The sequence below is a fragment of the Salvelinus sp. IW2-2015 genome, linkage group LG4q.1:29 (assembly GCF_002910315.2).
Source record: "Salvelinus sp. IW2-2015 linkage group LG4q.1:29, ASM291031v2, whole genome shotgun sequence".
NCBI lineage: Eukaryota > Metazoa > Chordata > Actinopteri > Salmoniformes > Salmonidae > Salvelinus > Salvelinus sp. IW2-2015.
In genome coordinates this window covers 65,572,888-65,600,128 of record NC_036842.1, presented here as the reverse complement: position 1 = coordinate 65,600,128, position 27,241 = coordinate 65,572,888, and the positions used below count along the sequence as shown (strand labels likewise).

The following is a 27,241-nucleotide window of genomic DNA, read 5'->3' as shown; positions in this document are numbered from 1 at the left end:
GCACTGAGTCTATGCACACTCACACACATTCACCACTTACTCTGCTGCTACTATTTATTATTTGTATTTATTCTGCTGCCCAGTCACTTTTACCCTGCCTACAAGTACATATTTACCTCAACTACCACTATATCCCTGCACRTTGATATGGTACTGGTACTGACCTTGTACATAGTGTATATTCTTGTGTTTTATTTCTCGTATGTTTAAAAACAATCGGACATAGTATTGATTCCGTGTTTTTTAAATTAAAGGTCTCTTCTGGATGTTTTATTTACTAAATTTGATATTGAACACTGCATCATTGAGGAAGAGTTTGTATGTCAGCATTTTTGTTGTAMTATTATTTTTTTAAATTAATTCTGCACCTCTGACTTTTTCACAACTGCTACCAGTTTAGCACCAAAACATTTACAACAAAGAAATGATATAGCTAATAAATACAAGTGTGTAAAAAATATAAGGGGTATGTCATGCTGAAACCCTTTACAGCTTTGCCAATTMAWTKTTTTATTTTAAAATCATCTTATTTAATGATTTGATCTATTTTATATTTAATAAGGCCACACCGTAGACTTAGATAGACATCGCATCATTGTGTCTGTCCYATTATGGCATCTGCGCAGCGCTGAAGATATGTATAACTAACCCAAGATTGTTCATCTGTATCGTTTACACTGGGAGCAAATTAAATAATAAGTATAGTCGGCAGAACCAGCAAGGAGGTGGGCAAAACCAAGCACGAGCTAGTGAGATCCTATTGGCGTGAAGTATTTGCATATTTCCGTTACGTAATGCCTCCTCTGTTCTCCTCCTCAATTTTACCTTGCACCCCTACACAGCTAAAATTGAGAAAACGTTGTAAATGGATGCTTCAGCTTTATAGCCCCTGTGACTTGTCTGTGTTTCCCTTCTGTTTGTGGCGGCGCCATTGAGCCCTCCATTTTTAAGTAGTATATTTTCTTCTTCTACTACTTCTGAGTTGGCAAACAAACTGAAAGGGTGCACACTGCCATCTAGTGTGTTGTTTGAACAGGTATAAAGCATCGTTTGCCTATTTACTGCCACCTGCAGWCATAGAATGTTTCCTCATGAGTATAATTCATTTGCTGATCTGTATGGAATTATGTGAGCCTTAACACATAGGAAGTCCCACCCAGTTAACTACTTCAAAATGGTTAAAGTCCTCAATGGCGCTGCCCATTATAAAATAAGCTTTTGGGCACTAGAGTTCTCTATCTCTATGGGCCACAGTGGGCCAGAGATAATAACAGACATGTGATAATCTGAACTATCCAAAAAGACCACTAGAGCTCATGATAAATTTCATAAAATTCTGGTAGTTTACTAGTAAACTTTGAAAGTTACCAGTAAAATACCCTCCCTTTGCAACCCTACTCAAGKTATTTCTACCTAAGGTTTCCAGTGTTCTGCATGCACTGAAGAGTGTCCATGTCAGTAAGTTGTAGGCCTTTCTTGAATTAAAACAACTTTTGCACTTTATCCTTTCCCCGCTGCCTTACCGATCTTTTTTACTAATACACAGTTGACATTTTTAGTGCTTGAGTCATTGCTTAAAATTAAGAAACTGACATTTACAAACTGTGCAACCATCTTTATTTTAGTGACAATAACACTGSTCAGACATAAATAATGAAATGAAGCTGACTCAAATCTGAGAAACTCAGAAGATTACAGTACACATAAATCATGATCAGATTATTTCAGAGAATTGAGTACCATTCAAAAGAACATCAGATTAATTTGAATAGTGACATTGGGCAGAAAAAGATGACCGTTCCAGTAGTTCAAAATCAGTGTCTAATTAGAACAAGCAGATGCCTCCACCAAAAGAAAGGAGTTCCAACTCCTGGGACCACATGTGGCCAGAGATCTGCAACCTCAACAGAGCAGGTGACTGAAAGGGTAAAACTTCTGACATGCTTTAGAATGTTTGGGGCCCTGCAGTCCATAATCTACAAGGTGGAACCCACCAGTAATCTTTYACAACACAAAGTAAAAACCATAAGTCAGTGGTTGGCTTGAGGGCAAGTCTGTGTTAGAGGTTGGCTGGACTCTGCTTTCCATGGCCCATCAGAAATGTACACCACTCAAAGTCAGAGGGCAATCTTAAGGTGCATTACATTTGACTTTCAATGAAGGTGAAGCACATGAGGGGGAATGTATACAAGGCAATGTGCAAGCAGCAAAACTCCCTTCATGCTCCTGAAATTGAGTCAAAACAGTATACTGTGTACAGCCCATAGATAAACATAGTTCAATTAAATGGTACAGCATTAGTGGGAGATGTGGCAGTTGATTGGTAGATGGTGGTCATCCGTTACAATAAATTACAACAGCAGAATAACATCCTTAGCACACATTGTGGCCAGTTGATAATCACAATCGTTGACTCCATGCAGCGCATATCACCCCTCATAAAACAAGTGCCATGACTCCACTAGAATTACCTAGGCAGGTTCCACTGACAAAGTTTTTCAGCACCTGATATCTTTTTGAAAGATACTTTGTAAGTTAATCATTAATAATTCAGAGACGCATATTTCAATACAATTAMCTGAAATAATTGTCTTAATCCTTATTACTTTGGTGTCCATGTCACAACCAACAGTTGAGCACAGTTCTTTTAGAGACAGGGTGTGTTCAAACTAAGTGAGAGGACTTGCTGCAATATAGACACGATTCTAAACGTGTGCTTTCATTGGGAAGTGTGATCTATAAGATATTTTGATGTCTGAAAAAGATTCAAGAGTTCCTTGATTTTTTCTCCCAGGGAACCCACAATTTTTCCAGAGGACTCACAATTAAAAGCCTAGTTAGATGGTCCAACATACAATATCTAGACAATGCCAACAGAAAATTACAACAGAAATAACCCTATGGTATCTTTACTTTTGAGTCTTTCCCTAMAGGAAAGCTGAGGAGAGAGTTCATTTTCATAAGGATTTTCATAATTTTTCTTGTCTGACTCTACCGCCCCTCTGTCCTCTGATGGTGACTACGGTGTGTGACTCCTGGTCGACCATCTCACTTGGTCACTGCATGGATACCTTGTGCAAGGTAACCCACGTTGCCAGAGGTGACACCAGCCATGGAGATACGCCCATCCTTTGTCATGTAGACGGAGAACTCCTTCGTAAGGCGCTCCACCTGCACAAGTTGAAATACAGTTATACTCATGACTCATCTGATACTTATAGTATAGTCAATGTTTCATTTGATGATTCCTTTACAAGTARGTGACCCGATGGAAATCACATACTATAGTATAAGACCGTGTAGAGACAGTTACTCTACCTGTTCAGGCTTCAGCCCTGTAAAGCAGAACATGCCAATCTGGTCGATGACGTGCTTCCAGTTCCGAGTGGAGCCCTCCTTCTTCAGGTTGGCCACCAACAGCTCCCTCATTGTGATGATGCGGTTGGCCATACCATGCACCTCCCCAAGCCTAGAGAGAACAGTCGTGACTCAACTGGGCCCATATTTATTGCTGTGAGACAATTGAAGTATGACACTGTGGATGACTGTTACTCACCACTCTTTGTACAGGTCTGGTGTATTGAGGATGGTGGCAGCAATGCGTGCCCCATTCATGGGAGGGTTGGAGTAGATGGGCCGAATGAGGATCTTCAGCTGGGACTCCACACGATTGGCCTCCTCAGCATCCTTACACACAACAGTGAAGCCCCCAACACGCTCACCTGGGGACATAACACACCACCACACAAGGTATGATGCTTAGCTTAAATAAACACAAAATAATTGGGTTCCCCCCCCAACATTATACTCAAACATGACCMGTGTGATTATCATTACTCACCATAGAGACCCATGTTCTTAGCAAAAGACTGAGAAAGCACAATGTTGTGGCCTTGCTCAATAAAATAACGCACAGCCCAGGCATCACGGTCAATATCACCACTGGCAAATCCCTGGTAGGCCATGTCAAAGAACACCAGGAGGTTCCTTTTCTGGAATAAAGAAAATTGTTATATATTTTGGCCTGGTTCCCGGATCGAATGAGGTGTCAGAGGGCTACCGAGAACTTTATATTCAGCTGTGTTAACCTTCACTAGGTCAGCAATCTCCTTCCACTGCTCTGGCCGAGGGTCCACTCCTGTSGGGTTGTGGGCACAGGCATGAAGCATTATGACACTCTTCTCAGGGATTTTCTGAATAAGAGGAAACACATTTTTTAATTTTTTTTATCTATAATACATGGACATACAATTATCTAGCAGTTTATTGTACTTTCTGTACACATTGACAGGGGGAGATTAGGCTTCTGTGCCATGTCTTACAGAGATGTCATTCAGGGCTCCCTGGAAGTCAAAGCCACAGGTCTTTGGGTCATAGTAGGTGTATGCCTTCAGTTGCATCCCAGCGTCTCTGAAGATGGGTGTATGGTTCCCCCAGGAGGGTTTGGGCAGGTACACGTCCCTGGCTTCTGTATGGAAACGGGACTGAGACGGGTGGAGGAATGAAGAAAGTAGGGAAAAGAGACTTTCATTAATAAGCCTGTGCAGATGCAAAGTTTGCTGTTTGTGCCGTCATTTTGTTACCTCAAACCTTCATTCTGTTACCAAACTTAGCATCTGCAATGTTCTTCAAGTAAATTTGTTTGTACARTTTTCTGTGGAAATTGTTAAAAGTATTCCTTGTGCATAGAGTTGTATGGTTTGTTTAACTTTACAATCATTGGTTTTTGCTTAACATACATTTTAAAGTGTACAATCCGAGTCTCAGCATCACTCTGTTACCATGGAACTACCCAGATGTAAAAAGGCAAAAGGATCAGGGCTCTTACCAGGAAGTTGGCKCCGATTCTCAAAGACCCAGTTCCAGAAATAGTTTGGACAGTGATGTTCTGTGAASAGGGAATAAACAACAAACTGTAAAAATAAGGCTTCTAATCTGTGCTGTGGAATCAGGATGTCTGAGGTTCCAGGAAAGGCTTGACTTACCCTGCCACTCTTGATAACCTCATTGTCATCTCCCAAAGCCAGCTTGGCGCATGCCTTGGTAAAGTCCCCCAGACCGCCAATAGCCAGGTATTCTTTGTCCAGCTTCTTTGCAGCAATCTGAGCTTCAGCCTAAGTATACACAGGGTCAAAGTCAAGCCAAGGTTTTTAGTTAAGTCTGTTCTCAGTGTCAAGGTGATTATAGACAGCTAGGCTGATGTCTGTTTAACTTCTAGTCTCTTGTGAAAGTTGGGAGTTTCTCGTGTTATGATGGATATGATGAGATTAGTTATCATAAACATKATGCAGTGATTGAACACACCTTGCGAACACAGCTGAGGACATATGGCTTGCCCTGGTCATCACGGTATGCTCCTACACCCAGGTTAATCTTCTTGGGGTTGGTGTCCCGCTTGTAGGCCTCCGACACCCCCAGGATGGGGTCAGGGGGACCCATCTGCACCTCGGACCACCATGAGCTGAAACAGTCAGGGAGGGAGATTGAGACATCCAGTAGAAGATAGAGACAGTAAATCACAGACTTGCTTCAACTAGATTTACACCCAATTAAGTTGTCTGATACCTTTGCACTAAGGAGGATTCAATCCAAATTAGGTGGTGGTAATCCCCTAACAATCTCAATTTGATTAGGCTGAAGTCTGCTTCCACACACAGGAATACACATACTGGATAGTCTGTGTGGCAGCATCAACAACCAACCACTAATGTTGCAAGGATGACATTCAGTAATCCTGCAATATTTCTGCCCATAGGCCTACAACATTTATTGCGTCAATTAAACTTAATTTCATGGGCCTAGCTAGCTATCTTTCAGTGGGCAGCCAGTCACCAGCAGTACAATAATGAAACATRCTTGACCAGTCATGTGGAGGGTGAACATCACTAGCTAGGATGGCCAGCCAACTAGCGTTTTGTGACTTTAGCACAGTCATATACATCTTTGTGTGTAGAAAGCTAACAAGGCTGTTTCAACTCCAAGTTCTTGCTCTTTTGCCAACTCTACTATAATCATAAGAAAGAATATTAAGTATTGACACTTCATGTATGGCTATCAGCTAACCACTTAACGTTACCTGCTAAAACACATCACTGGATCCTAGTTACCTTGACAACGTTAYCTTTACATTTATCCAGTCACTTAACAACCTTGGTTTGTTGTGAGGTTGCAAATAGCCAACCAGCCTCACAAGGCATAATGAAATCCGCTATAACATTGGCAAGGTAGATGGTTAGACTAACATGATAACTACATGGACATGGCTGTGAAAACTAGCTAGCTAGCGGTTCATATGTCTTGAGTTGGCCAGCTACAGTAGCCTGCTCCCTTTGAGGGGAAAGTCAAAGGGTCGTCTGCTAGCTAGCTAGAACTAGTATGCTTGCTAGCTCTACACGAGTTGCCTATCTATTGTTGTCAGCCTAGCTGGCCAGCTGACTAGTCAATAAAACAACAATAAAGCAGTAACGTTACTCTAAGAGCAGATKATTTACCTGGCACGAATGGAGAGGACACCCAATGGAGGGTGAACTCCGACGGTAGAAATGATCTTGCTAGATTTCAACAGGGCCATTGCTGATATTCGAGACGACACGCACGGAAAGCTGTCTCCTGAGTTCTCCCACACTGGACTAGCTAGTTGAAGTAGCTGTCAAAACCAGCACACCCCCACATGCTCGGCAGCGCAGACTGGTCTCATAGACTAGACGTAATATAGTAAAYGTAAATCCGGGACGTTCAATTTAGACTGATATTGTTTGTTACGTTTGGTATGGTTAAATAATACAATCCAGGATTCCATTGAACATTTTTATGTGAGTAAAGTACATGTCTGATAAAACATGTATTGACAGGCCTGATGGAAATAGAACATCTTCGGTAAACTGTCGACAAAACTAAATATTTTAGATAATGTGGGATCTTTTTGTGTCTGTAATATTAATTATGCRAGAAATGTTGGTGGAAACGTTTTATGCGCAAATATTTAAATAATAACCATCATATCAAAGTAAACTTGGAGTCATGTGATGACATGTTGTGTGGTCCCCCGAACTAAGACTCATCTGGAAAGCATGCATTATGCCATGTTCAAAACAACTGGGAACTGTGAACCTGGAACTGGAAAATCTCCGACTTCCAACTTCAGCGCATTCAAAACAACTGGGAACTCGAGAAAAAAATAACTCTGACAGGTAAATTTGTTTTGAAAGGTCATCCAACACGGAATTCCATGGCGGGATCTCATGCCTCTTTCTAGAGCTCCGGCTTTCTGACCTGAAGATTACCGAGTTCATGATTCAACCAACATTTTTTCAGAGTTTCCAGTTGTTGAAAGCACCATTAGGCTACAGATGAAATAAGTTATGATGAACTTCACAGGTGGTGAAAGTGCAAGGTGATGAGCTTGATGCTCCTTTACAATAAATATTGAGGGTCTTATTCTGGTGGCATGATAATCGATGTTTGGCTGCTTTTTTGAAAAATACAAATAATCTAGCTCTTGTCCATAATAATCTCATCATGTAGGCTATACGTGTGCTCTAGCCAACAACGTGCAGATAGTGCTGTTGGCTAGAGCACTCATGCCAAAACCAGAGTGGGCACACTTGCTATATAATGTATTTTTTTACGTGAGAAAACCATCAGTTGAAAATGCGATGGAAACTCATTTAACTTGTGTTTTTTATTTGGTACATGGGAATTTAATGAGTCAATTTGATGGAAACACATCTCTGGTGGGGAAATGTTTTTATGCAGATTTTAGAATATTTGCATGAATATCTTTCACCAATTGGATGGAAACCTAGCTATAGAAGGTTACTGAAGGCAAAAACAAAAATAAGGTGGCTGGTCGGGCTGGATAGGTGTGCGTATAATGTGAATGTCTAGCAATCCAAATATTTAATGTTGGAATCTCATCACAGACAACTTTARCTACTTTGCAACTACTTAGCATGTTAGCTAACCCTTCCCCTAAACCCTAACCTTAAGCCTTTAACTAACTCCTAACCTTAACCCTAACCTTAACACCTAACCCTTAGTGCTAGCTAGCATTARTGTTAGCCACCTAACCACTAAGCTAACGTTAGCCACAACAATTTGGAATTCGTAACATATCATGCGTTTTGTACATTCTTAACATATTGTACTTTTAGCAAATTCATAACATATTGTATGAATTGCAATTCGTAACATATAATACAAAATGGATGATGGACATCAACMAATTAATACATAACATATGAAATGTTCATGTCATACTAAATGGAGTGTYTAGGATTGACATGCAGAATAATACGAAATGCTCTGAGACCGTGGATGATGCACAAATACAAACATCATTCAGCTGAATGCATGCAGTTGTGCAACTGACTAGGTATCTYCTTTCCCTTCCKTTCTGTAAAGGAGTGTCTCGGATTTACRTACAGAATAATACGAAATGCTGAGACCACGTTGCAGAAGCAGCGCCATGAAGAAGTGTTCAGTCTGAGTRCACTGCAGGTTTGGGAGTAGCATGTAATATACAGTATTGGCCACTTGGAGGCAAAACAACATCATTGTACTTYATCAAAAACAAGGTCTATGCAGAAGATTTCATAGTCAAATATATATATTTTTTATGCTATTGTATTTATTATTTATCAGCCCACCCAGTGTAATTACTTTAAATGTTGACATCTTAAATAAGTTGATAATCATCTCTTTATTGTCATTAAATTTCACTTCAAAGATTGAGTAGGCTATACAGAGCACAGCCCCACTGGAAATCAAGCACAGCCTTACCTGGAATGCTTTATTTGTTGGATGCATTCACTAAACGTGTTACCATTGAAAATAAGTKTTATACCAATGCATGGAAATTATTACTGTATCTTACCATGTCTGGTATTTGCACAGTGTCTTTTAGTGTTTTMTCACTCCATTTTACAAAAAATATATCCTTATGTTCAAGAATATTAGATGCAATATTAGTGCATAGTTTATAACTATGAAATAGTTGTGTGAATGTTTGTAAATGCAATAAATGTAAAGATTCCCTCAATTCACAGAAGAGATGTTTGGAGGACTTTTTTTATGCCTGAGCGATGACATTGCAGATTCAATTTGCATGCAGGAAGGCATGCAAATTGCAGGCAGGAAGTGCATTCTGCTGTGTATAGCAAAAGTGAGGTGTGAGTTAGGGTTGGTGTAGCAAGAGTGATTGTACGTCTTACCCTGAGAAGTCTTGCCCTTTCTTCTCCCATCCGTAATTCTAGCTCACCATCACTCTCACAAATTCCTCTCCTGTCTTCTCCCTTAGTCTGCTTCTCCTCACTGATTCAAACAGCAAGTCTGTTGTAAAGGCTTGTAGGTCCCCTAGGACATGGAAGCCAAAAAAATGGATCTTAGGAATAGCCATGGAAAAGCCCTGATACCACAATGAATGTGTAAACATAATCTATGTTAGGCTATTCCTTTGATATAATTGGATTTCCTTATTGCCTTTGTTGGGCACCATTATTATTTGGGATATTGTATCTCAACACACAAGCAGTTACATATTGTAACGGCCGTCTGTTGAAGAAGGTGTGGACCAAAGCGCAGCGTGGTAAGTGTTCATGCTTTTTTATTCAAACCTGGAACACTGAGACAAAATAACCAAAAATAGAACACGAAAACAGTTCTGTCTGGTACAGACACAAAACAGAAAAGAACTACCCAAAAACCATGTGGGAAAAAGCTCTAAGTATGGTTCTCTGGTGCGGGATGTAGACCCCGCTCCACCTCTGGCTTGGCCCACTTAGGTGGCGCCTCTAGAGCGGGGACCCTCGCCGCCAACCCCGGACTGGGGACCCTCGTAGCGGGCCTCGGGCTGGAGGGCGACTCTGGAGGCTCCGGGCTGGAGGGCGTCTCTGGAGCCCCGGGCTGGAGGGCGTCTCTGGAGGCCCGGGTGGAGGGCGTCTCTGAGGCCCCGGGCTGGAGGCCGTCTCTGGAGGCCCGGGCTAGAGGCCGTCTCTGGAGGCCCCGGGCTAGAGGCCGTCTCTGGAGGCTCCGGGCTAGAGGCCGTCTCTGGAGGCTCCGGGCTAGAGGCCGTCTCTGGAGGCTCCGGGCTAGAGGCTTCGTGCCATGTCTCACCCTGGAGGCTTCGTGCCATGTCTCACCCCTGGAGGCTTCGTGCCATGTCTCACCCCTGGAGGCTTCGTGCCACGGATCACCACTGGAGGCTTCTTGCCATGGATCATCACTGGAGGCTTCGTGCCATGGATCATCACTGGAGGCTTCGTGCCATGGATCACCACTGGAGTCTTCTTGCCATGTCATCACTGGAGGCTTCGTGCCATGGATCATCACTGGAGTGGAGAGACACACAGGAGGCCTGGCTCTGGGAGCAGGCACAGGACACACCAGGCTGGGGAGACATGCAGGAGAATTAGTTCTTAGCACAGGCACAGGACTCACCAGAATGGGGAGACATGCAGGAGGCCTTGTCCTTGGCCGAGGCACCGGACACTACTGGGCCGTGGAGGCGCACTGGAGGTCTCGAGCTAAGAGCCTGTACAACCCGTCCTGGCTGGATGGTGACTTTGGCCCTGCACGTGCGGGGCGCAGGCACAGGACGCACTGGGCTGTGSAGACGCACTGGAGACACAGTGCGCAGAGCCGGCGCAGGATATCCTGGGCCGTAGAGACGTACTGGAGGTCTGGAGAGCAGGGCTGGCACAATCCTTCCTGGCTGGATGCTCACCCTAGCCCGGCAGATGTGGGGAGCTGTTATGTAGCGCACCGGGYTAAGAACGCGTACTGGAGACACCGTGCGCTCCATCACATAACACAGTGCCTGACCAGTACGACGCCCGCCACGGTAAGCACGGGGAGTTGGCTCAGGTCTCCAACCTGACTCTGCCACACTCCCCGTGTTCCCCCCCCCAAAAATTTGGGCGCTGCCTCTCGGGCTTCCTTGCCAGCCGTGTTCGTCTCGCCGACTCCATCTTCCGGTATCCCTCTTCGCACTGCTCCATAGAATCCCAGGCGGGCTCTGGCACTCTCCCTGGTTCAAGCGACCACCTCTCTACCTCCTCCCAGGTTGTCTCATACCCCTGGCCACGCTGCTCCTCCTTACCACGCTGCTTGGTCCTTTGGTGGTGGATAGTTCTGTAACGATCGTCTGTTGAAGAAGGTGTGGACCAAAGCGCAGCGTGGTAAGTGTTCATCTTTTTTTATTAAAACTGAACACTGAGACAAAATAACCAAAAATAGAACAACACGAAAACAGTTCTGTCTGGTGCAGACACAAAACAGAAAACAACTACCCACAAAAACCATGTGGGAAAAAGCTACCTAAGTATGGTTCTCAATCAGAGACAACGATAGACAGCTGCCTCTGATTGAGAACCACACCCGGCCAAACAACAAAGAAATACAAAACATAGAAAATGAACATAGAATGCCCACCCAAATCACACCCTGACCAAACCAAAATAGAGACATAAAAAGCTCTCTACGGTCAGGGCGTGACACATATATAGGATCTTAATTTGAACTATATTGTCACAGCAAAATAATCCTGCAGCAAMAGGATTTGAACGTTTAAACTAGGGGTATTCAACTCTACCSTAGGAGGTCCGGAGCCTGCTGGTTTTCTGTTCGACCTGATAATTAATTGTACCCACCTGGTGTCCCAGGTTTAAATCAGTCCCAGGTTTGAGTTTGAGGGGTTTAAACCATAATATTTCTTGATCGTGGTTAGGATGTTAGCTGGCCAAAAGTAGGCTACATTMAAAGTGCAACACTGTTAWTATAACAGTGTGCTAATGTGGGTTTTTAGTGAATTTATGTAAATCATGAGGCTCATCTGCATTTTCTGCGCTGCAGGAAAATTCTCAGAAACGAAAGAGTTACCAAATTAAGATCCTAAATTTGCATGTGTTGAGATGGCCTAAGTCTTCCCAACATATTGCATGACATTGCATTATGGGTATGTGGGAGGATAGTCCCTTAGGACAAAGACTGGGTTTGCCTATGTGCATTCATCAAAGCTGCAGTGGGATGCTTAGAAATGCCTCTGTTATGTSCTGATGGCATGTTGGCAGTGTAAAAATAAAATGATTGACTTAATTTACAGTTTGTTAGTTGTCCTGTGTCGGTTCAGTRATTAAATGGGCCAGGCCTCAATCTTTTCCCAATATGGTTTTGTTTTAATTGGGCACTGCCTGCATCTGTCTACCAGCTTGCCTCTTCCATCTACATCTGTAAATATTTCATTATTTTAAACCATCATGAAATGTAGCATTTCAAACTTGTTTGTATTTCTCACAGGGAGGGCCATCTACAGTGATGTGCWGAGAGATTATTATCTACTGTATTGTACAGTGAAAAGCTCATTTGTGAACAAGCTCAGTATTTATGTCTTAGTCACCAGTGTGTATTGGTGTTTGTGTGTGTGGTGTTCAGTGGATKTACTTTAGGGAATTTAGGCAGGGACATCCATTCAATCACTATATAATTCTCAATAACTATATTTAAAGAGTTCATTAATAAAACACCAGGGTCCCATTCATAAAGTATACTGTATGCATACATCATGAGAGTCATCTTCAWATATGAAGCTGTTCACTCTTGTTCTCCTCTGCATGTGTTTGACATATTGTCATCATATCAGTTAGTATTTAAGATCAGGATGGTGATTGCAGATTCAATGAAGCTAAAACATGTCTATTTGAATCTTAATGATATTTTAACATAATAGCATACAATAATATGTATCATAAATTATTACTTTTGGTCACTCTTTTCATTGACATCCCTACATGTGAAAACTATATGAAGATAAACCTGGTCATCATGAATTTGGAATACCTCTGCAGATAGTAAACTGAGGTAGCACTCTGACTAAATATAGACTAATATGGTTAGGGAGTGAGGGATTTGTATCTCACACACGCTTCTCTATTTGCAACAAGTCTTTGTTAATATGCATCTTATATAAATTACTACAACATAACACAAATGCTCATCTCTGTGCATTGCACGATGGATGAAAAAGCCAGTCTTTTCTTGCAAAACCTACCTTTCAATTAAACATTGAAATAGTAATGATTCATTGATAGGTATTTCTACAAGCTTGGCTGTGCGAGAGGGAAGTTTGACTGCTGAGTTATTGAGCTCGTTTTAAAAGAATCTGCACACAAATAGAGGGGATTTTCCTGGAAATATGTCCTACTTCAGAAATACCTATACAGGGAATTTAGGACTTATTCTCTTATAATGACAAAAATGTTTGAGTGTTTCTGTGTGTGTTCGCAGTACCGTTCACTGTTATCTGGTTTGACAGTAGGGCTCTCCTTATTTTGTACCCACTCTCCACCCACTTCATCTTTTTAAATACTAATTGATACTAACATAAAACAGAGGGCATCTCAAAGTGTTTTTCCAAGACACTTTTTTCAAAGCAGCGTGTCAATATTCAATTGAATGGATTATAAATTCTAAGCACAAGGAGGGGTAACGAGMGAGGTGAACACAATGGGAAAGTCAAAATGAGAAAATCTTAATCGTAAGATATCTTTAATTAATGCTTTCGATAATATCCTTATTATAACAGTATCAGCCAGAAAACCCAACATCAAAAATCTAAATGTAACAGGATAATAATTTAACGATGAAACATCAGATCAAACAGAGAAAAAAGAGAGGAGAAAAGTCAAACCAAGCATTCAGAATAAATAATCGTATTATATTCATTTTCATTCCTCTCCTGTTCACATTGCAATCATAATTATCAGAAGTACCTTTATCATCTTTATTCATTTTGTTAAATGTAGAATTTGAGGGGCAACGTAAGAGCTGGGTCAGTCTGCAGGGACGAGTGGGGACAGGGGTTATGAGGGAGAGCTGGTTTGTGCTTCTCAGTTGCACATTCATTCAAAACTCATGAAGGGAGTGACCGGCACATGCACCAGGTTACAGTCGTCAAGCAGCTGGAGGTGGGTGTGRTCTGGGGATGGGCAGATAAGGTCATGGAGGTCAAAAAACAGACAGCGATGGTTGTCAGGGTTCACAGCATGGGCTCCCTGCAGAGCACAATCTCCAGCTCGGAGCGGTACAACTTCCCCCCGTCCGACAGGGCCATGATGCTCTTCTTGTAGTCAATCAGGTTTTTGGTGTCCACCTCCTGAGAGAAGATTAGAGAAGACAAGACACCATTAACTATACAGGTGCTTCTGTAATGACACATTATAATGATAAATTCAGCGTTACGTGGGAATGAGAGCTAAGCTTCAAACCTTCCATATTATCTCACCTTTTTGTTCTTTTCATAGAGGTCACGCAACAGAGCATCGAGCTCCTGCTCATCAATGTAGCCGTTTCCATCCTGTAAGAAAGAGGGGTAAAATGTATCATATACCTGCATTAGAATTGTTCTCAATTCCATACTTTCAATTGAAGTTTTAAAAAGTACACTTCCCTTGACATTTCACTTATGAATAAAAAATATGTACTGTATATGGCTGCTTTAGAGCAAAAGCTTTAAATGTATAAGGAGACATTGTGGAGGGGAAGGGCCGTGGTACTGAAGTTACAGTGGTAGGGTGTTTCTTTGAGAAGGCAGGGAAACACACTGTCTTGGTTGCGTGCTGTCAAACATTTTGTATTTTTCAAAGCTATGCACATTTTAATTTTGGCACTGTGAGCAATGTTAGTGTTCAGTTGACCTGCTCTTTCCATTATTTTTACCCATAATTCCATAGCAGTGACAGCAGCTGCCAGTGATTCAGCTGCAGGGTGGAGGTTGAAACAAACGCTGAAATAATTATGCACGTAAATGTTAGCATTTGACACACATCATGTGTACATGGACTGCGTTTCATTTATAATTGAGCGTCTGCCCCAGTCCTCTCAGCAAGCATCTAGTCCAGACATAGGCACGCAAAAAGCCCTCTGCTCTGCTGAAGCATTTCAATTTTACTCTCCATCATCACTTTCATTTCAGTCCACATTCCAAAACTTTCAGCATATTTTTTCAACTTAAGTCACAGGCTCTAACCTGTCACTCAGAGAGTCTGTGAGCTATTTGGAGCCCTGCTAATAGTTGTCTTATGGATTGTTAGTACAATATTGTGAAACTGTTGTACGTGTAACCCTCAATAGAGAATAATGCATGCTCTTTTTGGAAAATGGAGCAACATACTTTAATTCAATAGAGAATAATGTATATGTAATGAAATATGTATCACAATACTGACATGTAGCCTACAAAGCAATGACGAAAAGAAATTAGCTGAGATACAGTGCCGGTTTTGAATTAGGCCAAATCAAATAGTCAATACATCAATCAATTCTAGGCGTATCAACAACACACAAGCGATACGAGTCGGTGTTTTACTTGTTTGAAGTCAGCTCCCTATCCACTACATGCCAAGCCAGATGTAATGCTATTATCCTAAGACATTACTACATTGCACAACAGCAGTTTGATCCTGAAATCTGGCATCACCTGTCCACAAATGATGGAATACATGTTCAACCAACACTCAAACAAGAACAGCAGGTGTACCAATCAAGCTTATTTACCTACCCGGATGAGCGGAAAGACCACTGCTTTGCAGAGAGTGAAATCAGTCATAACAACAACTCAGAGTCATCCACCAAACCTGATTGAAAGTTAAATACTGTACCTACAGCCAGTGGAGACCCACATTTTTAGCCTTTTTTGTTTTCTTGAGTAAGGCAGCTTCAAAATGCAGATGTTTCAGCCTAGCTCAGTGCTTTCTGTGGTAGTGGAGCGGGCCAGCAGAAAAAAAGGAGCATTGCGCCGTGATTGGCTCAGTATTCTGTCACTCATGGGGACATTGCGCAAATGCCTAGCTTCAGTCCTTAAGTAAGGGTAGACATCCAAAATGTCAGCCCTTTGGGTCCTACCATAGAGTTCTATTACAAGTGACCTTCCAAGAAGGCTCAAGGTCATTGGCCACAGAACTTATGTCAAATCAGGTTATATCTACAGTAGCTTTGATTGGACTGATCATGTCAACATCATACTTTCAAAATCTTAGCTAGCAGTCATCATTGTGAATCAAGTCGACAATCTACTGGCAAATCCTTTCAATCCTTGTCATATGAAGAGAAATAATGCAGAGAAAATATAGATAAATCGTTTGGTGCTCATCGGCCATTGGACATAAACATTAGACAACAAGTTGGAAATCAACAATGAGTTGTTTGGAAGGAATTGGTGACAGTGGCTAACCGCAAGCATTGCAACTGGGAAGTCAGACTGGGAAAATACGTTTTGAATGGTCATCCAACTCGGAATTGTAAATSTTTTTCTTTGATGACAAAATTTGCCAACGAAGCCGCACACAACAAGATGAGTCCAAAAATGTCTTATATGCTGCTGCATAAATTATGTAATATGCCAGGGAGATATGCAGCCATATCACCAATGTTTTTTAAAAAGGCAGTAAACGAGGCTGAATGAACTGTTYCGCTGCCAGACAAGGCTCTGCTGAAAGCCAGGTGTAGCGGTGGTAAGGATTCACTCCATGATGCTGAAAAGAAAGCTCTGCTGTTGGGACAGCTTTATGTAGGCCCTAACAGTTTGTGGGCACCGTTTGTCACCGTTATAGTGCAATTAATGTATTGTTTAGTGTTGTGTTGTGTAGTGCATCTACAAATATTTGGCAGGGAGTTTGCCCCACCAAGATTTACATGCTAAAATCGCCACTGCCTACAGTATATAGCAAACTGTACCCTTTTACAATATCCATTCCCATATCTGAATGTACCTTGTCGTAGAATGCAAAGATAGCATTGAACTGCTCAGAGGTCAGTTTGATACCCTGTAAAACACATTTTKAAATAAAAACATATTATAACAGAGCAGCATGATGTTATACTGAGTTAGATTGTGCAAGTTAATGATTGTGTTCTGAAATATCAAATGATCACATTGCTGGTATTTTTTCTGCCAAAATTACTGTGGAAAAGGGATTTGTTTGAAGGAACTATCAGTTCCTCTTGCACACTCCTCACCTGGAACTTCAGTAAGAAATTTTCCTTAACTGGGAGAAGCCTTAAAAGAGAAGAACAGAGAACAGAGAATCATTTCCATGAAACACTTGTTAGGAGTGTCGGATGCTGAAGGCACACATGAAATAGAAACATTTCTTCTCAGTTGCTGACAGTCACCTCGCCATTTCTGACAGGCCCAGCTTCCCATCTCCATTTAGATCAAACATCTTGAGCTACAGAGAGAGAGCGAGAGAGAGAGAGAGAGAGAAAGACAGGGAGGGAGGGAGAGATAGATAGAGACATTAAAGCGAGGGGCCTTCACCAGTTGTGACAACAACATGTATTATTTTTATTTAGAATGCTACTCTGTTGTCAATCCGTTGTACATAGAAGTTGCTACTCAACATTAAGACTAAACAATACAGATTGGTTTTCTCCCAAGAGTAATTCAGGTCAAGCTTTAGGCATTGAGGTTCAAACAGATGTTTGAACATCTGCTGTTGGAACACACAACCCGTAGGACATCRTGAGTCCCACTCCCAACCACATGGCAGCCACCAGCATGATGGGACAAGGGATACGTAGCTCCCTTGTTCGCATATAAAGTATATTATACAATACCTACAGACAATGACTACAGATGTAGGATTTTCATTTGATCACTCTTTTGTTGCTGACAATTTTCCTGCACCGCAGGAAATGCAGATGAGAATCGTGATTTACATAAAGTCACTGAAAACCTGCACTAACACATGGATATATATATACAGTTTTCAACTTTTCATTTGGCCTCATTTTGACCAGCTAATATCCTAACCACCAATCAAGCAACATTATGGACTAAATGTTCAAATCCTGTAACTGCAGGAAGGCCAGCATCCCGGAGTTGCCTYTTCACTGTTGACATTGAGACTGGTGTTTTGCAGGTACTATTTATTGAAGCTGCCAGTTGAGGACTAGTGAGCCATCTGTTTCTCAAACTAGACACTCTAATGTACTTGTCCTCTTGCTCAGTTGTGCACCGGGGCCTTCCACTCCTCTTTCTATTCTGGTTAGTGCCAGTTTGCTCTGTTCTGTGAAGGKAGTAGTACACAGCGTTGTACAAGATCTTCAGTTTCTTGGCAATTTCTCGCATGGAATAGCCTTAATTTCTCAGAACAAGAATAGACTGACGAGTTTCAGAAGAAWKTTTTTTGTTCTGGCCATTTTGAGCCTGTAATCGAGCCCACAAATGCTGATGCTCCAGATACTCAACTAGTCTACAAAAGGCCAGTTTTATTGCTTCTTTAATCAGAACAACAGTTTTCAGCTGTGCTAACATAATTGCAAAAGGGTTTTCTAATGATCAATTAGCCTTTTAAAATGATAAACTTGGATTAGCTAACACAACGTGCCATTGGAACACAGGAGTGATGGTTGCTGATAATAGACCTCTGTACGCCTATGTAGATATTACATAACAAATCAGCCGTTTCCAGCTACAATAGTCATTTACAACATTAACAACGTCTATACTGTATTTCTGATCAATTTGATGTTATTTAATGGACAAAAAATKWGCTTTTCTTTCAAAAACAAGGACATTTCTAAGTGACCCCAAACCTTTGAACGGTAGTGTACATGCGAGGATGTGGTCCATGTGGATCAATATACTCTAAAAGRCCAGCCACAGAAGTGTAGTTATTCCCCACACAGTTTTTTGGTGCAGGATAAGGTGGTGCTGGTTATTTCTCAGATAGGTCTGTGAGGAAGGCGTAGCCGAGGGAAGTCGTTTGGGGGTGGAGGTTCAGGGACTGGGGAGATGCAGATCATTTTTTTTGCCCGGGCTGAAGAAGTCTATATTGGTCCACTAATACAGGACTAGTAATGGCCCAGTGCACTACYTTTGTGAAAAAAAATKGAACTACATTTATTTGAGTGTTTACCAGCATTTGTAACTTGAGTCTGATAATTATCTGTACAAAACAGGTAATCTGATAATACTTGTGAAATATAAAAATACTTGCTTGATATGTTTTCCAGTTTCTTTGAATACTTTGCTAATKCAACTTATTTCTATGTGAWAACTRAAATGTTTTTTTCATTCCTTTTCAGTGAGTGCATATATTGTCATACTTTTTTGCACTAGTCYCYTGTGGGAATAGAACCCACAACCGCAGCATTGCATCGCCATGCCCTACTAACTGAGCCACATCTTCACAACCCACTTGATGTCTCAATGTACTCAATTACTGTATTGTGGATTGTTTTTCTTCAGTCTACAGGTACAAACCTAGATCACCAGCCTATGTACAATACAGTAATGTACATTTACATTAAGTGGTTTGTAAGGATGGTAAATTAATACTGCACAAAAAGTGGTTGTTTTCCATGTTATTTCATCAAGAAAAATATTTAATTTGATGTGAATGTTTTGTATCTTTGCCCATAACTTTGTACCTTTGATGTAAATGTTTGAGGACAGGGTTTTATTATTTCTGGATTCCATTGGAATGACAATCGCAGAAAAAGGGACAGGGCAACAACTCTTATAATTCCAACTATTGAATCCTGCAAGATACTGTTCTTAATTATACAACTACCTTTTTTTGCCAAAGCAGAGATGCTGAAAAAGTTTTGTGCCTGTGCTACAGCCATCTATATTAGTCTGCTAATACTAGTTACGGCACAGTGCGCTACTTTTGTGAATAAAACAATTCATATATATACTTTTACATTTTTATKGTATTTCCTTTTTTCTGATTTTTCAGGGTGTGCAGCAACCCTTCTTCCCGCGGCTATGGATAAGGGTTTGGGAATGGCACAGGAAGTGATTCATTTAGACTGAAAAGACTCACTATTGTCTGTGTGTACTCGTGAAGCTTCTGGTCATCGTAGTGTCTGTTGGCTTTCTTCAGCAGGTCTGAGAGGAATCCCTGTGGAGTTGAGAAAGGTGAGTAAACTATAATCCCCTAATAGGTCAACGAAATCCTATGATCTTAGAGAGTCTGGCTCGTCTATACTTTAGCGCTGAGGCCCCAGTTATTGGTTTTCGTCAGTCATATAAGTATTGGCTTACGCAGAGTTGGAAGTGTCACATACATTCTCAGATCCTTCATTGACAGAAAGGACCATTCTATCTACCACTACCAGCCTGTGTTACATTAACACCTGCAGTTCCCTGCAGATAAGACAGCAGAAAAGCTTTAGAAATGAATCAGTGTCAGACAACCGCATAATGGATGGTATTACAAGTCAGGATTTGTATAGTGTCCTTGTCTGACAGCCGTTGAGACGAGAGAAATTTGCATCGTTCCCATTTGCCTCACTGTATCAACACAACAACTATACCTGCAAGTTTTTGGGTGTTGGTTTCTAAACCTTCATTTACATTGTAAAGTATAATAATGCATCTCCTTGCCATCTTATATCGAATGACAAGAAGAGTTAGGAGACATTGGTTGGAGCTCTAGCATAGTTTTTACAAAATACATACTGTAAGCATGTCTTACATTGATGGTTAACAAGTGAGGAACCATACCTTCAGTTCATTAGCTTCAATGTACCCACTGCGATCTGTATCGTATCGTCGCCAAGCCTATATATGCAACCACATTAGAAGAAAAAAAAATAGACATACAGCCAATCACTTGCTCCCACAGTAGTACCAATCACTTTGTAAATGAGCCATCTCATTCCTCCACTCACACTCAAACACCCCCATAGCCAATGTCCTTTAACACCAAAGCAATCAAACTGGATTATATTAATGGGATTGCATGTGACATTCATGAATTACTCTCTGGAGGGACAGAGATCACTTTCAAAAGGAGAGGAACAGCACAAAAAAATCATATCCAATTTATGTGGCTGGTAATTGTTAGTTTTTTCTTCCCGTAATCACACTAGGGTTTTCATTATACTTTCCAGATTTCTAAATCCTATCTCCCACACATTGTGAGAGGGCAAGGAGAGAGAAATGCATTTTAATTAATGTTTTAATCTAGCAGCTGTCCCTGTTTCCAGAAAGGGCTCTTATCAAAGATAGATGCCCTCCCTCTCCAGGTCTGTTGAGAATTACAGCCGCACATCTATAATATATGATTCTGAAAATAGAAGTTTGTACTTCCTCATTCAATCCCTTTAAAAGTCTTCGCTACCACACCGGGTGATTAAAAAGCCTCATTTTCTCTTTCTCATGTAATTCTTCCTGCCCTTGACATAATAGGAGTGCAGTGGGTGACTGGATGGTCCCTCCTGGTATCACTGATAATCAAACTCTCTCCATTTGCACTGTATGAGAACTAATCTGRCAGAGCTGTCAAGTGTCTCTGAAATGTAATCTCCTTTACCAGTGAGTGATTGTGGTTTTTCTCTTGGCAGAGGACACACATGACAGAGAAAAATAACCTGTGAGTAGGATAATTTTTTTTAGAGACTTTTCTCTCAAATGATGTATTACTTGCAGTGCAATTCCCTAATATGATTTGGGTATGATTTGGGATAGGCAATGATTCCAAAATGTAGATTGTTATGTGTTTTAATTGCTTTGTCTAATTGTTTTTTTTTTTAATTCTACCTTATTACAGTATCTCTGTATTTCCAATCCCACCAACACACATTATAAACAGCCTGTACGAGTCTTCACATTCTTACTCAAACTAAATGATCCCTCAAACCATCTATTTTCACCACTCACCGCCATGAACTCAGAACTGGATCCAACAAACTCTCTGAAGCAAAGCAAGAAGTTCTCCTCCGTGGGCAAAATCTGAGCCAGCTGGAGAAGGAGAGAAAGAGAGAAATTAATTAGGGGGAAAAAAAGATAACCTTTGTTTCTCTGTGTTTGRTTGTGTGAAAAATACTGTTTAATAATAGAATCTTATCTCTTCGACGAAGATKACTCGAATGAAGCATAGATCATCGAGTCAATCAACAGTTTCAGAACACATCTACCATAACAGTGTCTGATTATTTCTGCATTGATATGCAAACTGTCTGAGATCATTGGTAATAATTCTCACTAGCATAATCAAATCCTCATTGATCTGAAAAAGAAAAAATGTCAGCTCACCTCTGACATCTCAATTCTCCCATCTGCGTTCTTGTCAAACTTCTGCATAAACTCCTTCATCTTCTCTCTGAAAGTGGAGTTTGATGGGTCCTATAACACATGCACAAATACACGCAAATATATGTTTGTCATGACACAAACATCAGTAAAGATCTGTTGTTAATTTTTTACGCAAACCGTCCTCTCGTGTTATAGGACTGTGGTCACACATATTGTTGTGACAGAGCTCGTTTTTTATGTTRGTGGTTGTTACACTGGGCAGACAGAGAGATTGTCTCTCTAAAACAGACAAGCGTCTTCTCCCCAGCTAAAGGGCTCATCATCTTCTAGTCACAGACTTTATGCAGCTACAGGGAGATGATATGTAACATGATTACTGATGCTCTCTGATTCCTGTGTTCTACACACACGAGATGTGGTGACACAAAGATTATTGCACTGACTCCTCCCAAGAAAGAGGATATCTTCCATCTGTGGGAGAACTCTCTGGAGAAATGTGTTGTTTTGATGTTGCTTAAATAATTAATTAGCTCTTGATTGGACAAATCAGTCGCATTTTAATTACTGCCAGTCCTAGATTGACTGGACAGCTTAGAGACATGAGTTCATATCTATAGGGCTTATTCCGGAACTCAATGAACCACCTACCAGAATAGGCCACAACCTTCATTAGTGAGAAAACGCCAACATRTGACTGTTGGATTAAAGAACAAACAAAATACTACCTTTACTATTGTCAGTCAAATTTGGAAAGTTGGTGGTAGAATTACTTTGTACCTTTGCCTGTTAGCCTGTTAAAGGAAACTTACGTTACACCAATTACTATGTCCAATATGTGTTTGCATGAGGTTGTACTCCTTTGGTTTCACCTAATAAAACCCAAAACATATTTACTGTTGTATTTAATGACCAGAGCATGACACTTGCATTGAAAGTGGTCAGTCAATCCAGCATTACAGTATATCTGCTGTAGCATACATCATTATACCYCAATGGAAATAATGTTACAAAATGGTATTGGATTCAGTACTGTGAAAAATTCCACATAGACCCATCAGAGACAGAATAGGGCTGTGACGTACACTACGTAATGTATGTGGGCAGTAGTTATGTAAACATAGATACTGTATAAACATTGCTATGACATGTTTGATTGAATTGAGCCCTTAGTCAAGGCCCAGGGATCATTCCCTTACCACTCCGGCCCCTCTCCGTGCAATCTCCAACTCCCTGAAGAAGTTCTCCAGTTCCTTGCCCTCAATGTAGCCATTGCCTGCAGCAGAGGAAACAGGGATTTGACAAATCAGCCCAAGACTATCTATCATACAGGCAGTGACTGTGAAGCATCAAAKATCCCCATGTAATGCATAGTAGTACCACTGTGAATGTGTGACTCTTGAGAAGTGAGATTGTACAAATTTGACAGCAAATTAGGCCAATGCTTCCCTGTTTTACAGTAATACTCCAGAACTAAGTTTGTCTGGCTTGCTTGCTGGCTGATTGGATGACTGKCTCAATGACTGACATAATAACTAACTAATTTGTTGTCCAGATGGTTWGCATGCTGCGAGGCTGGCTCTGGCTGACGTGATTTGTGAGATAGCTTGCACTCAAACGTTGGAACCTGCTTAATTAAATCCCTTGAAGGGGTCTCCCAGTCTTGAAATGCACTGCTACTCTCTCTTTCTCTCTCTCTCCCTCTAATTGAGGCCTCCAAGGCCTTTTAAGTCCAGTTATTTGAAAAGACAATGGGGAAATTTCTGCCTGGCATGACAGTGTAAGAAATCGATGCAGGAATCCCAACTTCAAATAAATGTGCCTAGTTGCACCCTTGCCAGGATTATTTGGATGTCTATAAATAATGGTGAAGGAAAYGCTAGAGCTTTAATCTTAATGTTGCTAAATCGAGGGAGACTAGTGAGATGATTATTRTAGTGGCTTTTGACAAATACCAACAATGCCTTTCCTATCAGCTTCACGATTGAAATGTCTTTCAATTGCCTATGTATTAATTTGCCTGTGGATCCTAGTGACATTTGCACAAACCTGAGTACCGGAAGTCTCTGGGGAAGCACTCAGTTTGATATTTACCAGACRAACAAGTACATATCATTATGAGCAAAGCACATTTGCGTTTGATTACACAGAWAACATAACTTGCTCTATATAGAGCGGATGTAATTTTAGCAAAATCATCATGATGCAATTTTCTTTTATTATCTCTTTATTGTATTAACATATAGGTTTGTATAATAGCTTTACATATGATTTAGTTTATCATTACATGTTAGTATGACCAATATGATCCAGTGGTTTTATATGTTCGTTGTCTATGAACTTTGTATGAACTTTGTATATGTGTTAATAAATCAAAAACAAGCTGGAGGTGTGCATGTATACTGCAGAGTATGCTGTGTATGATGATGTGACATATACACTAGCCCACAGTAGCCTATGTACTGCAGTCTCCAATTGTTTTTCAATTATCTACTCATTTACTTTTTTTCTATTTCATTGGAGAATTGCAAATAACAAATGTATGAACTGTTAAAACAAATACCAGCTGATTGATAACCTATTCCCCACAAGACAGGGAAAAGCTACAATACTAGAAAACATTATCAAGGGCCAACAACATGATCATGCAAAGTCTTTCAATGCATTATAACTGCATCATAAAGTATGCATTACTGAAATGTCAATATCAGACAGACATTAGTCAGGTATCTCTCTGTGTGTTCTCTATATCAAAATGTTCATCAACATCGTTGATTCGTCTAATMATTTCAGCACCATGGTCAGCGGCAAAATTGGTGGGCCAATCCCATGATCTGATGTTCTGGCCTAGCCTATTTGCACAAGAGCAGCAATTCACTGTGTACCATGTTCACATCCCTATGTCATGTTTTCTTTGCAGAAAATGCTTAATCCATAGAGACAGCGCAGTATAGGCCCTAATGGGTGGACCAACAGCACCAATCTCTAATTGTGCTCAGAGAACTAAACACCCAGAGGGAACTAGTACTGTAATCCGAGAGACTCTTCGCGCCTAGAGTATTATCATTCCGCTTCAACAAATGGCCGGGACGGAATGTGCAGTAACACTATCAATAGGGGAAACCAATTATGCCTAGAGGATGCCCAAGGACAATGCGCGTGGAGGGGCGTGGGCTCGTTCGCTCGAATTGAGCCGAGAACTCGTAATTTTATAGCATGTAATAGGCTACTGAAAGTAGATAGTTGTCTGTCTCCTCTGAGTTGGGGTTTCATATGTATAGTGAATTACATTCATATAATACTGGAATTTGATTGACAAACTCCCTCCTTACATTTTAGACGCACCTTTTTAAAGCAGGATTCCAACCATCAGTTATGATGCCTATGGAAACTCTTGAGTCTGTCCTGACATAATCAAGATGTGTTTATTTTGTTTAATCGTGCTTTATAAAACAATACAGTGGAATAATATTATTACAATATTTAAGAATTCAGTCAAGTTAGTAAAGCCAAATATTTTGATAGGCCTATACAAAAATGACACTTATTGTGTGGTAAGGCTACACATACGTTTTCTATGGACGACAGTGTGCCACACGGCCATCCCTCCTTTAGCTCACCGTGCACTGAGGTATAACCTAGACTTCTGATGCCTTTTGATCGATAGACTGATCTACGTTGTAATACTGATGTATTAGTTGTATCTGAATGGGTTCTTCTAGTAACTGAATAAAAGTCATGCATCCATACAACCAACCTTTTTAAATTAAATATTAAAAGGATCAATTAATACACAGGTAGCCTATTCGAACCTTTCTAAAGATACATTATTTAGTGCACACAATTATTATATATATTTTTTTCATTAGATCGAACAGAAACCTCAACAGTAACACCAGGAGTTATCCAGTTGCTTTTCTAACTGCCAAGAAAGTAAATGCACTAGAATGCTTATCCAGCATTTTTTGTCAAACACTTATTGTCTTGTCCAATCAAAATTCTAAGCATCCAGCAGTTTATAGCCCACGCTTTTTCCATCATGGCCAAAAGTGAATTTCAGTTATGATAAAACGAAAAGTATTGAAGGTACGCCTATGATATGTTTAACTTGTAAACTAAAATCTGTGATAGAGTATATGTAACCTAGTCTATTCGACATGTTAGCTTACATTTGTGTCTGCATTTGAAACAATGCCTCGTTCAAAAAAGTGCTGCGTAAAATGCAAGGTAACATTTTGGATAACTTTGTGCTCCGGTACTAACCGTCCGTATCGAAATGGTTCCAGATGTCGATGAACTGGGTGGCGCTCAATTCCGCCAGATGAAGGTGAGGAGGCTGCTGTGGTTTGTTTGCCATGTTCTCAACGACTTTTCCTCCTGTGCGCTAGAATATCCCCTGCGAACTTTTTATCTGTAGGACCACAATCCACACTGTAACCCCCCTGCGTGTTGCCAGAGCTTTTAAACCAAAGCAGAGACTGCAGTTCCCATGTAACCACGCAGGTGGCGCAGTGACACCGAGTTCAACGCCCTCACACCTCCATTCGTCTGCGTTCGCCTACTGATGCGAGGAATCGCGCAAGGCACTGGGACTCACTGTTCCATGCGGAGAGGGACGTTCAATAGTCGGAATGCAGCCAAAGCACTTCAATGGACTGAACCGTCTGTTGCTGTTCAGGTTTGAGCTCTGCCATCAAGAACCAGATTTCTAGGCTATGTGGCTTGAATTATGTAAATCACAATGAGATGCGCAGGAATTGTCTAGCTCCATGAGCAAAAAACTGCCGGTGTCATTTCCTTCCTTTATTTTCACTGTCAATTTGCATTCATGTAGAAGATGGGGATGGATTGGCATTGGATAGAGTGTTAATCCTTACTGTGTTTAAGTGTGTTCAATGGACTACATGGACACCTCTTAAATGTGTTTACAATCACAGTAAGAGACACTGGTCTCCAAGGAACTTCCCAAAGGCTTGGGTTAATTATCCTTTGGCGTTCAWGCATTGAGACTAGCTCAGTAAGGAGAACCAGAGCCCAGGGAGGAGTCGTGCCTGTGCCCTGGGACTGAGGACGCACAGCAGTAATTACTGTAGTCCTGCTGCTGCACAGCCACTGCACTGCATGGAGCTGCTGCATGCACAACTCACTCAGCTTTAATTAATGCCAATTACTCAGGCTTCAGTGAAATGATTCAACCAACGC

General features: G+C 41.0%; 2 protein-coding genes across 2 annotated transcripts; both read right to left on the bottom strand.

The window, feature by feature from the left end:
- Window positions 1-2,348: 2,348 nt before the first annotated feature.
- Window positions 2,349-6,659, bottom strand: LOC111962380 (aspartate aminotransferase, mitochondrial). Its single transcript, XM_023985432.2, has 10 exons — window positions 6,492-6,659; window positions 5,305-5,461; window positions 4,986-5,114; window positions 4,829-4,888; window positions 4,323-4,484; window positions 4,089-4,193; window positions 3,842-3,992; window positions 3,557-3,722; window positions 3,319-3,469; window positions 2,349-3,171 (listed from the first exon to the last, which is right to left on the bottom strand). Exons 1-10 carry the CDS (start codon window positions 6,569-6,571, stop codon window positions 3,049-3,051), a joined length of 1,284 nt encoding a protein of 427 aa, XP_023841200.1. The 5' UTR covers window positions 6,572-6,659; the 3' UTR covers window positions 2,349-3,048.
- A 6,866-nt stretch (window positions 6,660-13,525) lies between these two features.
- Window positions 13,526-26,482, bottom strand: LOC111962379 (calretinin). Its single transcript, XM_023985431.2, has 11 exons — window positions 26,303-26,482; window positions 23,239-23,315; window positions 22,043-22,132; window positions 21,668-21,748; window positions 20,510-20,566; window positions 19,827-19,904; window positions 17,167-17,222; window positions 17,011-17,050; window positions 16,764-16,817; window positions 14,279-14,350; window positions 13,526-14,149 (listed from the first exon to the last, which is right to left on the bottom strand). Exons 1-11 carry the CDS (start codon window positions 26,394-26,396, stop codon window positions 14,033-14,035), a joined length of 816 nt encoding a protein of 271 aa, XP_023841199.1. The 5' UTR covers window positions 26,397-26,482; the 3' UTR covers window positions 13,526-14,032.
- Between the last annotated feature and the right edge of the window lie 759 nt (window positions 26,483-27,241).

Coding starts and splice junctions, on each gene's coding strand:
- LOC111962379 (XM_023985431.2), bottom strand. CDS start 26,396: ATGGCAAACAAACCACAGCAGCCTCCTCACCTTCATCTGGCGGAATTG. Junction 23,316..26,302: donor GAACCATTTCGATACGGACG/GTTAGTACCGGA, acceptor CCTCTGCTGCAG/GCAATGGCTACATTGAGGGC. Junction 22,133..23,238: donor CACGGAGAGGGGCCGGAGTG/GTAAGGGAATGA, acceptor CATGTGTTATAG/GACCCATCAAACTCCACTTT.